This window comes from Leptodactylus fuscus, chromosome 6 (assembly GCF_031893055.1).
Source record: "Leptodactylus fuscus isolate aLepFus1 chromosome 6, aLepFus1.hap2, whole genome shotgun sequence".
NCBI classification, from domain to species: Eukaryota; Metazoa; Chordata; class Amphibia; order Anura; family Leptodactylidae; genus Leptodactylus; species Leptodactylus fuscus.
In genome coordinates, this window is record NC_134270.1 from 56,630,934 (window position 1) to 56,644,003 (window position 13,070).

General features: G+C 40.3%; 1 protein-coding gene across 1 annotated transcript; it reads left to right on the forward strand.

The window, feature by feature from the left end:
• Positions 1-113: 113 nt before the first annotated feature.
• On the forward strand, positions 114-8,795 carry LZIC (leucine zipper and CTNNBIP1 domain containing). Its single transcript, XM_075280054.1, has 7 exons — positions 114-241; positions 2,658-2,765; positions 5,732-5,867; positions 6,522-6,620; positions 6,924-7,019; positions 7,347-7,428; positions 8,413-8,795. The coding sequence occupies exons 2-7, from the start codon at positions 2,665-2,667 to the stop codon at positions 8,469-8,471; spliced, it is 573 nt and encodes a 190-aa protein (XP_075136155.1). The 5' UTR covers positions 114-241; positions 2,658-2,664; the 3' UTR covers positions 8,472-8,795.
• Positions 8,796-13,070: the final 4,275 nt, after the last annotated feature.

The window sequence follows — 13,070 nt, forward strand, 5'->3', positions numbered from 1 at the left end:
CCAGCACGGCACTCAGATGGTTACTCCCATTGCCCCGCCCCTTTCATTACATCATCCATGAGCTCCTCGCAATCCTTGTATAGCCATAGCTAGATATCGCGAGATTTGGGGTCTCACGAGAGCTCCTATCTTCCCTGTTTCCTGGTCCTACTATAGTGACAATAAGCAGGAGATGCTTAGTGTCCCATGCTGTGTGTGCTGTCTGGGGTAAATGACCTGCTATACTGTCAACAGTGATCCGGTAAGGGATTCATTTCTATCTATGTATATGGATTCTGGACCCTATATTATCAGTGTTTGATCAATACTTGGGGATCTTTTTTCGGATAGCCTGCTGCATCCTATTCAGACTATGCATTATGTATCCCAGATGACCTACATGGCTACTATAGTGCCCCTTGTTGGCTGCATGTTATATAAATATCTGTGCTGTATATATCAGATAATGTGTATTTGATGACATATTATATCCCCCCTACCTATACTCATATCTATGTAACACCAGTCCAACAGGAGTCATATAGTCATTTTTATATACAAACCAGATCATACTTAGATCTATTGTCAAGGTTTTACTAATGTTTTGATTCATAGATTTCTATTCTTTATCCACATAGATTTATGATGCCTTAGGGCTAGTTCACACTGAGTTTTTTGCAGGCGGATTTTGACGCAAAATCCACCTCAAAATCCTCTTGAATGGGAGCTGCCTGCTTTTTTTTCCCGCTAGCAAGAAAAAGAATCCTTTGGATTCTGCGGCTCAGACAGCTGCGGTGTCCACAGCATGAAACTCACTCCCAATTAGGTCTATTCATTCGGGTCTAATCAGGAGCAGGATGCCACGACAGAATGTCACTACATCAACATCCCATTGCTGGTAGCCACGCAGAGAGTTCATACGGCGGAAAAGGTTTCCGCCGTGTGAACATACCCTTATGAGACAAATTGTAACAACTGATTCTTTTCTATATACGGTTTATATTTTCTTCAACAAATAATAATGTACTGGAAATGTTCACTGTAAATATTTTTCACATTTTTTTTCTTTTTATTTTATGTACTACATAGCATATCCTAATGATGAAGACTGCAATCTAGATTGAGATAATAAAAATATATATATGACTGTGTATGTAGAAATCTCTTACTCGGTGTCTGAGTAGGACCGAAACGTTATATTACTGTTTGAATTGCTATTTTGTGAAAATAAATATGACACATTTCACTGCAACTTGGAGTGCAGAGGTCTCTGTATATTGTGGATAGGATTGAGTTCCTCCCGCAGCACTGACACTATCTAAGCAGTGCCATCCAAAAATAATATATTACCTAAAATCTCCAAGAAAAAAAGACATGGACCGCACATCCCAATCTTATACACAGTATTGATTTTGTGCTTCTCAACAAAATCTACAATACTGAACATGAGGTTCTTAGTATACACATTGATCAAGGTGTATAAGCCCGCTAGCCACTTCACGGGGACTTCCTTATAGTGGGTCTCCACTCTACTGGGTGCAGCACTGAACAGCTACCACCACAATACAGCACCTACAGGGAAAGCTGCCCAGTAACACCCCCACCACCAGACTAACCTCCCAGGCTCTGGTCCACATCACCCCATAGGCACTGCACCACAGAAATGGCAGACCCCATATAGCACCGCACCATGTGGTCGGATCACAAAAAGGTTCACTGCAACATGTGAATATATCTCAAAGAATCCACCTTGCCATATGATCTCATCCCAATCTTAAACATTAATCTCGTGCTTCTCAGCAAAATCTGCAATACTGAGCATGAGGTTCTTAGTGTAAATATTGATCAAGGTTGTGATGTGCAATCCATGTCTTTTCTTTTTATTTCTTTTTGGATATTTGTAACCTGTCACTGACTTATGCAGGTTGTGGCCAGGGTGTGTATAGGTGGGTGAGGGAGGGGGCTGCTGTCTTTCCCTGACCGCTTTTGTTTACAACAGTGGATCAGTATGAGCTGTAGTTCTGCCTAAGAGTTCTGTATAAAGAAAGGAGACAAAGCCTTCTCTTCATCTCATAGTAAACACTGCACATGTCTAAGGGCACACCTGATACTAACCAAAAGCTTTGGGCACTTGTGTCCCATATCTGGTACAGTCTGGACACGTGTTACTGTGGGTCTTGCTAATGGTACATGTTAGGTCTATGTACATTACCGACTGCACAGCCATGCTGATGTACATTGCCTATGATATATGGATATACCCAGCATATGTTACCAGTGGCACATGCCAGGCCCGAGTACGTTATGTATTGCACATACAAGGCTCATGTACGTTACTTATGATACATGTCAGGCCCACATGCTGGGTCCATGTACATTACCTACTCTAATTGTCTTGCCTATGTACGTTAACTATGGTATATGCCAGGCACACATATGTTACTTATGGTACATGTCAGAACCACATACATTATTTACAATATTTCTAAGTGCATATTTTAGTGTACCTATGGTGCATGCTGGGTATGCGTACTATCCACAATTTTATCTTAAGTCTTATGCCCCAAAGTACATGTCATAAAATGTATAGACATAACCTTAAGTTGGCTTGAACATTTAACTGGGATTGTGTAGTCTGACTCATGTGGACTCTAACTCTTCACATTTTCTGTACTTAGTGACAACATGGCGTCAAGAGGGAAGAGTGAGACCAGTAAATTACGACAGAACTTGGAGGAACAGCTGGATCGGCTGATGCAGCAACTTCAGGACCTGGAGGAATGCAGGTACTGTCCTTTTCTGATCATAACCTTCTGTCTCTCACCATCAGTGCTCTCTCCCCTTCACAAGATACACCTACCCATCACACACATAGGAATTTACGTGCTATTAACACCCAGCAACTCTCAGATACTCTACAGTCCTCTCTGTCCCCCATCTCCTCAATCTCCTGTCCCAATCTGGCCACCAGTCACTATAATGAAACCCTTAAGAGTGCATTGGATGAGGTGGCTCCCCCCTCCACTCGTAAAGTCCCACATAGGAGGAAGCAACCCTGGCACACGCCACAGACACGATTTCTTCAGCGGTGCTCTAGGTGTGCTGACCGTCTGTGGAGAAAATCACGCTCACCTGCAGATTTCCTCCACTTCAAATTTATGCTTAAAACATATAGTTCTGCCCTTTACCTTGCCAAATAAGCTTATTTCACCACCCTCATCTCTTCTCTCTCCACCAACCCTAAAAGTCTTTTTTAAACTTTTCACTCCTTACTCACACCCAAGGTGCAGACACCATTCACAGATCTTAGTGCTGATGACCTGGCCACTTATTTCCATGATACAATTGATAAGATCCGTCAGGAAATAACTGCCCAATCCCCAGGTGGCATTGATTCCCACACCTAACATAGTACTAATCCCCTCACCAACCGCACCTCAGACTGTCCATTCTCATCTTTTGAACCTGTTACAGAAGAGGAAGTCTCCCAGCTACTTTCTTCATCTCGCCCTACAACCTGCAGCAGTGACCCCCTTCCCCTCACACCTTCTCCAATCTCTGTCGCCTGCTGTCACGACTTACCTTACTAAAATATTTAACCTCTCTCTCTCTCTCTTCTGAAATTTTTCCATCCTCCTTCAAGCATGCTGTTATAACTCCGCTATTGAAAAAACCCTCCCTGGACCCGTCCTGTGCTGCTAACTATCGACCTGTCTCTAATCTCCCCTTCATCTCTAAAATCTTGGAACGCCTGGTCTATTCTCGTTTAATCCGCTATCTCTCTGCTAACTCTTTGCTTGACCCCTTGCAATCTAGTTTCCGCGCTCTGCACTTTACTGAAACAACCCTCACAAAAGTCTCCAATGATCTCCTGACGGCTAAATCCAATGGTGACTTCTCTCTTCTTATTCTTCTGGACCTCTCTGCAGCATTTGACACTGTTGACCATCAACTTCTCCTCACTATGCTCTACTCAGTTGGCCTTAAGGACACTGCGCTCTCCTGGTTCTTCTCTTATCTCTCAGACCACACTTTCAGTGTATCATTTGCAGGCTCTGTTTCTTTCCCTCTTTCCCTTGCTGTTGGGGTTCCTCAGGGCTCGGTCCTAGGCCCCCTGCTCTTTTCTCTCTACACAGCCCCCATTGGACAAACTATCACCAGATTTGGCTTCCGGTACCATCTATATGCTGATAACACCCAATTATACACATCTTCCCGTGACCTCACCCCTGTACTAATACAGAACACTAGTGACTATCTTTCTGCTGTCTCAAATATCATGTCTTCGCTCTGTCTGAAACTAAATCTCTCTAAGAGTGAACTACTACTGTTTCCACCATCTAATAGATGTGTCCCTGATATATCCATTGCAGTCTCAGGCCTTACTATAACTCCTAGGCAGCATGCCCGCTGCCTCGGGGTTATGTTTGACTCAGACCTTTCCTTAACCCCCCCCCCCATATTGAATCACTCGCATGCTCATGTCAAAAACATCTCCAGAATACGCCCTTTCCTTACCAGAGATACATTAAAGACACTTATTGTCTCTCTGATTCATTCTCGCCTTGACTACTGTAACTCCTTGCTTATCGGTCTTCCCCTCACTAAACTCTCCCCTGTACAATCTATTCTGAATTCAGCGGCCAGGCTCATCTATCAGTCTAGACATAAAACACCGGAAAAAACATGAATCGAGCAGAGACAATATACAAATATACGAAAAATTGTTTTATTGAATAAGCAAAGATATATACAACAGGGGAGGGGAAAATTCTACCAGAACAACAGACCCACCACTGACAGAGGAGTGTCTATGAGGTAAGTATGATGTATAGTGTAGATGTCACTGATATCCACATACGGTTTATATACTGTGCACAGAAGATTACAAAAGAGTATATACCTCCATATAATTTGTTCTGGTAGAATTTTCCCCTACCCTCTTGTATATCTCTTTGTTTATTCAATAAAACAGTTTTTTGTATTTTTGTATATTGTCTCTGCTCGATTCATGTTTTTTCTGGTGTTTTATGTCAGTATGAATTTTTGAGCTTGATACTTGGACCTACGTATAGGGAACTCAGATGCGGGTAACTATGTTGATTGTTCCCTTTTTCCATGTTAGTGTTATATATATCAGTCTAGACACTACAGCAATGCCTCTGGTCTGTGCCAGTCGCCACATTGGCTGCCTGCCTATGTCCAAGCTCCATCCACATGTTAAAGGACACGACTGGGGACGGCTCATAAAGTTTTATGTTTGTGTAATGACAGTAACCTCTATTACAAAATTGTCTGACCACTGTATAAGCAATGCCGCCCCTGCTACCTCTTGTGTCACCCCCTCTACCTCATAGAATGTAAGCTCTTGCGAGCAGGGCCCTCAGTCCCATTGTGTGAAATGACTTTCTTTGTAATTTATCTTTCTGTCTGTACTTGAACCCTACAAATTGTACAGCGCTGCGGAATATGTTGGCGCTATATAAATAAAATGTATTATTATTAATATTTCTGTGGAGCGATCCTGAAGAAGCAATGATCTCACTGATTTCCTTATGATCTTACACACTGATAATGAATATAATGTGTATTTGATCAATAATTCATGACCTTTGTAGGGTTGCAGATTCATTCCATTGTCTGGAAAATATGATTGCCTTTTTTTTTTTTTTTTGTATGCAATGTGTGTTGAAAAATATTGCTGTGTAAGATGTGGAACTGCCATGGAGTAATATATTCATTTTCCTTCTAGAGAGGAACTGGACGCTGATGAATATGAAGAGACCAAGAAAGAAACGTTGGAGCAGCTGAGTGAGTTCAACGACTCTCTGCAGAAAATTATCGCAGGGAACATGACGCTGGTGGATGAACTTGGTGGGATGCAGCTGGTGAGGAACCTATTATGTAAATCCGTGATCCACAATCTGTGTCTGTCCAGGTATTGAGCCTGCTGGGAGTTGTAGTTTTGTAACAGCTGGGCTGAAATAGATTGGAATCCCCAACACAATAGTAAAATATAACACAAACCTGTGAAATTTCTTTCCTTTGACATTCAATATTTGCACATATGAATCTTACATTTCAGAATTCAGAGTTCAAGCATCGGGAAACCGTTATAAAATTCCTATAGTTTCATGTGAACATCTTTATTTTCCTGAAAGTATTTTACCATTCAAAAGTCCAGAACGTTTAATGCCAGAGTAAAGGAATTTTATTGTGCTTTCTAAGGTCCACATGGCATATTGTAGTGAGAGCAGCGGCCATCTTGCTTTCTCTCCCTGCTTCCTGTTTGCTGCTTGGAGAAAAATAGGACCCAGTTTTCCGGATTACTCACTCACTGGGGTTGATTGGTGATGTAATTAATTACCCCTTAACCTAGAACAGTAACCCCTTAACCTATTGGCAGTTCCCGTGACATTCACACACATTCCGCTCCCCCCTCCCCATCATATATGAAATGTCACTCAGATGTCACCATTGCACCACAGAACTATAATATGTTGTTCATTTTAATATATGACATGTTATCCTTCCTCTTTCAGGCTATTCAAGCAGCCATAAGTCAAGCGTTCAAGACCCCAGAAGTCATCAGAATGTTTGCCAAAAAGCAGCCGGGGCAGCTGAGGACGCGATTAGCTGAGGTAAGAGCTATTTCTTGTTTTCTCCATGTCTATGACTGAGGCTAGGTTCAAATCTGCGCCAGGCTCTCCGTCGTTTTGTGGGGAACCCAAACAGCGGAGAGATGGACTGCTGAAACAGCATTTACACATGGACATTGGTGGACCCCATTGACTATAATCGGCCCCTGTGCTGGACTTTTCTCTTTGGTTTCTGTGGCAGAGTCGCCAACGGAGATTCTTCTGCAGATGTGAACTTAGCCTAAGTTAGTAGAGGACTCCAGTATCTTTGGGCAAACTGTAACTGCTCTTTCTCTTGTTTTACAGATGGACCGAGATTTAATGGTGGGCAAATTAGCCCGAGATATTTACACTCAACAGAAAGGAGAAATCCTGACTGCACTACGCAAACTGGGAGAGAAGGTAAAATATCTTGGACACTTCTTCCTAGAAACATGAAGTATAAAATATCCTTTTTTTTTTCTGTAACAACTGCTAAGGAAAGCCCAATGACTATAGATATAAAGTATATAGCTTGTATTGAACTCTGAAATCTGTGTACAGTAAGATCTTCCTAGTAGTGACTTACAATAGAATGTTAACATGAATGTTAACTCATAACGATGACAGAATATAACGTTTCGAAGCTTCCTGGCTTCTTCTTCAGATATACATGTTAACATTCTATTGTATATTATGAAAGGACCTATTTAAATTTAGAGAACTGACTTCTTATCTGTTTCTGCTTAGTTGACTCCAGAGGATGAGGCATTCTTATCAGAGAATGCTGGTGCAGCTCTCAGTCAGTTTCAGAAGGTTTCAGAAGGTTTAGGTAAGTCATACAGTCTATTATTACTTACCGCTAGGGCTGGACAATTAATCTAAAAATATCCAAAACAGATTGTCCATCTGGATAACCAATCATTTTGTGCATGTTGGTTATTTCGGTTTGGTCATTACAATATTCACAAGGTTTCACCTGCTGTTTCATTCAAACTGGACACGTCCGAACCGAGGTCTCTTGATAAGCAGAGTCCCTGGATAGGTGATTAAACATTAAAAAAGAAAAAAACTTTGCTAGGCTCCACATAATTCCCTGTTCTCTTTGGGTTTTCTGGCTGATGCCAGGGACTACCGAGGCCTGTGATTGGGCCTCAGTCGTCAAGTAGCATTGCGACACTTGAGTCTGTGTGTCAGGATGTCACCTGATCACTGAAACTCAATCATAGGACTCAACAGTCCCTGATGTCAGTCAGAAGGCCCCAAGAAACGAGGGATTAAAGCCAGAGTCCATGAGAGGTAACTCTGTTTTTTATGTTTGATCCCCAACCCTGTATCTCCACTAATTTTATTCTGGGGTCTGAAGATGTATTACTTTAAAACCTAAAATATCACCATTCATGTTAATTGAGGTAAAATGTACAATTAACCACGATTTTGATTTGGGTCGTATTCACCCAGCTCTACTTGTCACACTAGAATTCTAGTCAGCCACCCAATAAGACATACTAGCTGATAACAGGGAGTTAAACATGGTATTCAGAGGTAATTATGACTTTTTAAGTGGGTGTTATGATGAAAGATATTTACTTTTAGCCTATCCTATGTCATTAATGTCTAATAGGAGGGCATCTAAACTCTTGGCTGAGCTTATGGAACATTATATTTGGTTTTCTCCCCATGGTAGTTAGGTTTATGTGGGGTATATAGTCCTCAGTATGCATTTAATTTCCTTCCGACTTGCATGCTGGTTTATGCCTAATTTAACACTTTCTTGTTCTCTGTATTCTAATTTTTTTGTATATTTGTGTTGCAGGATCAGGAGACAAAGTTTTGGCTCTGGCAAGTATTGAGGTGGAAAACACTAAGAAGTGAGGGAGCAGGATGAAGTGATACCTTGGTGTGTTTTAAAGTATACAGACCGGATCTTGATGGCTGGTGGATGTATGTGTTTGGTTTTGTATTAACAGTTTTCATACTTTGGGGATTTTTTAGGATCCATCCCTTCGGATAAAGACGCCACCGTCCGTGTAGCTTTTTTATTTAAATCTTTTTACGATATGCGGAAGTGTTCATTATCATTTCCAGGCACTTGTTTCATAGGTTTCCTTTTTGTAATGTGAATGTACGAAAATAAATTATAACACTGAGGTTTTTTTTTTTTCTTCTGAATAAAAGATGGGAATCCATCTCAAATTTCTTACTGTGTAGAAATTAGTGGGTTTTCTTTAGGTAAAAGTCAGTATTTCAAAGGTGAGAAGAGTTGGTATGAATGTTTCAATGTAGTATGATAATGTAGCACTTCTTTGGCACCGTTCTGAGCCTTGCTTGCCACTTTTCACAAATATGGGCGAGGCAGGGTGGCCCAGGGACACCTTGATCCAAATATTGTTTTTTGGTGTGAGTTATACAGGTTTTTCACTCCATTTGCTGATTGACGTAGAGTTATATTTTGGTGCACAGGAGTGCACCTAATTTATTTTATTAAGAGGCCAAAGCCTTTTGTTAATTCAGACGAAACTTGCACCTGTCGGTTCTTTATCAAGACTGGCATACGGAACACCAGTCTTAAAAATTGTACTCCATAGTGTTAACTCGAAGTATATTGAAGTCATTTATGAAATATATTGAAACTGCAAATTATTGCATTATCTACCCTCTGCCAAGTTCTTGCTTTTCATATCTCTAATTACATCCAAAGTTGCATGCATTTCCCTCAATGCACTACCACCATGTAACTGTTATATTATATTAGACATCACTACATAAGCAGCACAATGTAATGTCATTCTATTTTATGAATTTCATAGCTACTTCCAAGTTCCTAGAATTTCACTGTGGGAGATCTAATTCCTTGTGCATCAGACTTCTATGTTTCATGGTGGAATCACTCCTCGAAAGTGCATACAGCTCAACTTGCCCTGTAGAAACACTGAATTAGCAGGGATTTAATGTGAAAATATTAGAAATCTTGCATACCATTTTTCCTATTAAAAAAAAAAAAAAAAGTATTGCATTGTCTTTAAGATTCCTCACACCCTGATGGCTCTCTCCCTTAAAAGGGTTTTCCCATGTCAGCCTTTAAGCCAGGCTGTATGTAGTGTCTGCTTCTCACTTTCTGTATTTCTCTCCCTCCCCCTCCCTCCTGCTGAACGGGACACATAACACTTCTGCAGGTCAGATAATCTGTAGATAGAGAGATAACAGAATAGGATTTATCAGATAACTGCAATTATCTGAACGGATTAACCTGCAATAGCAATGAGTGAGTGATGTCACTTGTCCTGTAGGTCTGTGGTTATAGCAACACAGTGTAAACAATGGGGAGAATACATTCACATACCAGGCAAACACAGTAGAATTTCTAAAGCTATATAGTTAGGAAAAGGCTTTAATTTCGATAAGCTAACAGTATAGATGGGATCATTGAGATGGGACAACCCCTTTAAGGAAAACAGTACTCCCAAGATTCCCAAAATGCCTCACACCTACCAAACTAATGAAGAATAGTCACCCTGAAACTACTGTCTGCAGAAGAGTTATCTGGTTTGGCATACATTGTAGTTGTGTGCCAAGTCCTGTTTAAGCGTCAGACGTTGGGGTTTGCATACTTTTTTCCAAGAAGACTCCTTATGACTCCAATATATTCTTTCTAAGGAGAAATAGCACTCCGCGGGTACATTTGCTTAGGGTATCCTGTATTCCTTATGTCCATTATATTGTATTTACTGCATGATAAGCTTTTCCCTGTGCTCATTGTGGCCCCTTCTGGGATTAAGTTTATAATCAATAAAAAGAGTGAAGGAAGAAAAGTGACACATAAACGTCATATGTGGTTGTGGTGCACTCCGTCAAGAACTCCTCAGGGCAGCCATTATTAATATACAATCCCAATTATTATTATCTAGCTGGGTCTCTGTGTAAAATGTAAAAGATACAAAATTAGACATTTTTCCATTTGATTTGAAAAAGCTAACTCATGATGACAGTAACACAACTGTAACAAATGTCTGGAAAAGTAATACTACTAATGTAGTAAAGCTCCAGAGGTCTACTACCGTCAATAAACAAGTATCCTATAGAATACGGTATCCTTCCAGTCAAATAATAAAGTGTATATACGTTTTATATACACTTTATTATTTGACTGGAAGGATACCGTATTCTATAGGATACTAATGTAGTAAGTAATAGTACTAATGAAAAATAGCAAAAGTGTCTATTTTCAGCTAAGTCAGATGACTGTATAAAAAGAGCATGTTAGACAGGAAAAATCTCTTAGAAGTAAAGATTTTCAGAGGTTCACCAATTTATGAAAAACTGCATCTAAAAGTTGTGGTAAAATTTCAGGAAAAAGTTTCAAAGTGTAAATTGCAAAGACTTTGAATATCTACAATCTACATACGGTCACCAAAGGATTCAGAGATTCTACATACACAAGACTGACAGTCAGTATTAGATGCTCATGATCTACGGATCCACTGCATTAAAAACAAGCATACAATGGTAATACAAATCACTGCATGGGCTTAGGAATACTTGCAGAAATCATTGTGAACATAGTTCGCTATGCAATCCACAAAAGCAAGTTAATGCTGTATCATGCAAAGAAGAAGCCATATAAAAACAATCCGTATAAACACCATCTTCACGGGGCCAAAGTTCATTTCAAATGGACTGAGGCAACATGGAAACCATGGATGAAGAGGCCTCAAGAGGCAAGGGACCGTGCAGTTTTTTATGAGCGTACATTTTAAAAATCTGCATCTCTGATTATATAGGGTTGTATTAGTGCCTGTGACAGTAGCAGCTTACACATCTTGAAGGGCACTGTCTATGCTAAGCGGTATATAGAGGTTTTAGAAGAACATATCCCATCCAATCATATCTTTATGAGAAGGCCTTGTATATTTCAGCAACACAATGCTAAACTACATATTGCATCTATATTCCTTTACAACTTGTCCTTACTGAAGAAGAGTCCAGGTGTTGAACTGGCCTTTTGTCCAGACCTTTCACCAATTGAAAACATTTGATGCATCATGAAAAGAAAACTCCTAAAAATAACTAATGACAACTAGTTCTAATTTTTCCATTAGGAATGTTTCTATTAAGCCAACTGCCTGAGTTTTTTTTTAAAGGGGTTAAACGACTATAAGTGAGCCTGTCTCTTAAATCTTTTCCTCTCCGAAAGGTTACAGATTGTCTTGGGGTAATGTGTTCATGTAAGTCCCCATCCAGGAGGAATACTTTCCAAGATGATTCCAATATCCTTTTGTCCTCCAGATTCCTAACATCATATGTTCCAATAAGTCTGATACATTTATCATTATCTCTTAGTACTGCTGGAACCAAGAGCTCCTTTTCTATTTGTTGATGTTGCATGCTGGTAGGCCTGTAGAATCACATCTTGAGGATAATCCCTTTGTCTGAATCTGTTCTCCAGATCTTTTACCTTCAGACCATACTCTCCCAAATCTGAACAGTTCCTTCTCATTTTCAAGAACTGCGATTTGGGAATCCCCTTCTTGAGAGATTCTGAATGAAAGCTATCTCATTTAAACAGATTGTTAGTGGCCGTGCCCTTGTGGAACACAGTTGTGCTTAGAGATCCATTTTCATTTATTTTAATTTTCAGATCTAAAAATTAAATCTCTGATGCATGGATCTCAGTAGTGAACGTCATTACTATTTAAGGCCGACACAAATGCCCAGAATTACGTAGTTGTGTCATTCCAAAAAATGAACATGACGTCAATCTAGCGAAGACACACAAGAATGGACATATTCCAGTTCTCCATCTCTTAGGAGAAAACAATACACTCCTCCCACCAGCCCAGAAATAGATTAGCATATGTGGGGCTCCCCATTGCTGTTCCCTGGAGCTGGTGGAAGAAGCGTCTGTTAAACCTATCTATATACACAACTATCAATATACTAACACTATGATTTGGAAAAGTACCCTTTTCCCCCCTCTTCCTCCCTCCCCTCTGTCTTGAATATCTATAGAGTGTATGAGTTGGGGATATAGGAGACGTATTGTGATTTCTGTAATTTTATACTTTGGGACTTTTAATACATTTAATTTAATTTTGTATATTTTAATTATTTGGCTTTTGCGGTGCACAATACTTAGCACCTGAAAGGCTCACAAACATTTCTGCCACTTAAAGGGCTTTTCCAGAGACAGTAAACCTTCCCTGGTGGCAGGGGCAGTCATCATACTCGCCACTCCTCACTCTTCTGTTGCAGACTGGTAACTCCTACTCTCTGTACCTGTCCCGATTTGTTGGCGCTCCAGGAGAACGACACTGACTCCAGGTTCAACCAATCAATATGGCTGTGACTAGCTGAAGCTTGAGTCGGTGACGTTATTCTAAAGTGCAGGTAACATAAACCAGCGAGGTTCAAGGAGGACTGAGTATGTCAATGTTTGATTTGTTATGACTGCCCCTGCCACTAGGGAAGCTATAT

What these genes read in the sequence shown, in the direction of transcription:
- LZIC (XM_075280054.1), top strand. Translation starts at nt 2,665, where the DNA reads ATGGCGTCAAGAGGGAAGAGTGAGACCAGTAAATTACGACAGAACTTG. An exon ending in CAGGACCTGGAGGAATGCAG is followed by an intron (nt 2,766 to 5,731) that starts GTACTGTCCTTT and finishes TTTTCCTTCTAG; the next exon opens with AGAGGAACTGGACGCTGATG. An exon ending in TACGCAAACTGGGAGAGAAG is followed by an intron (nt 7,020 to 7,346) that starts GTAAAATATCTT and finishes GTTTCTGCTTAG; the next exon opens with TTGACTCCAGAGGATGAGGC.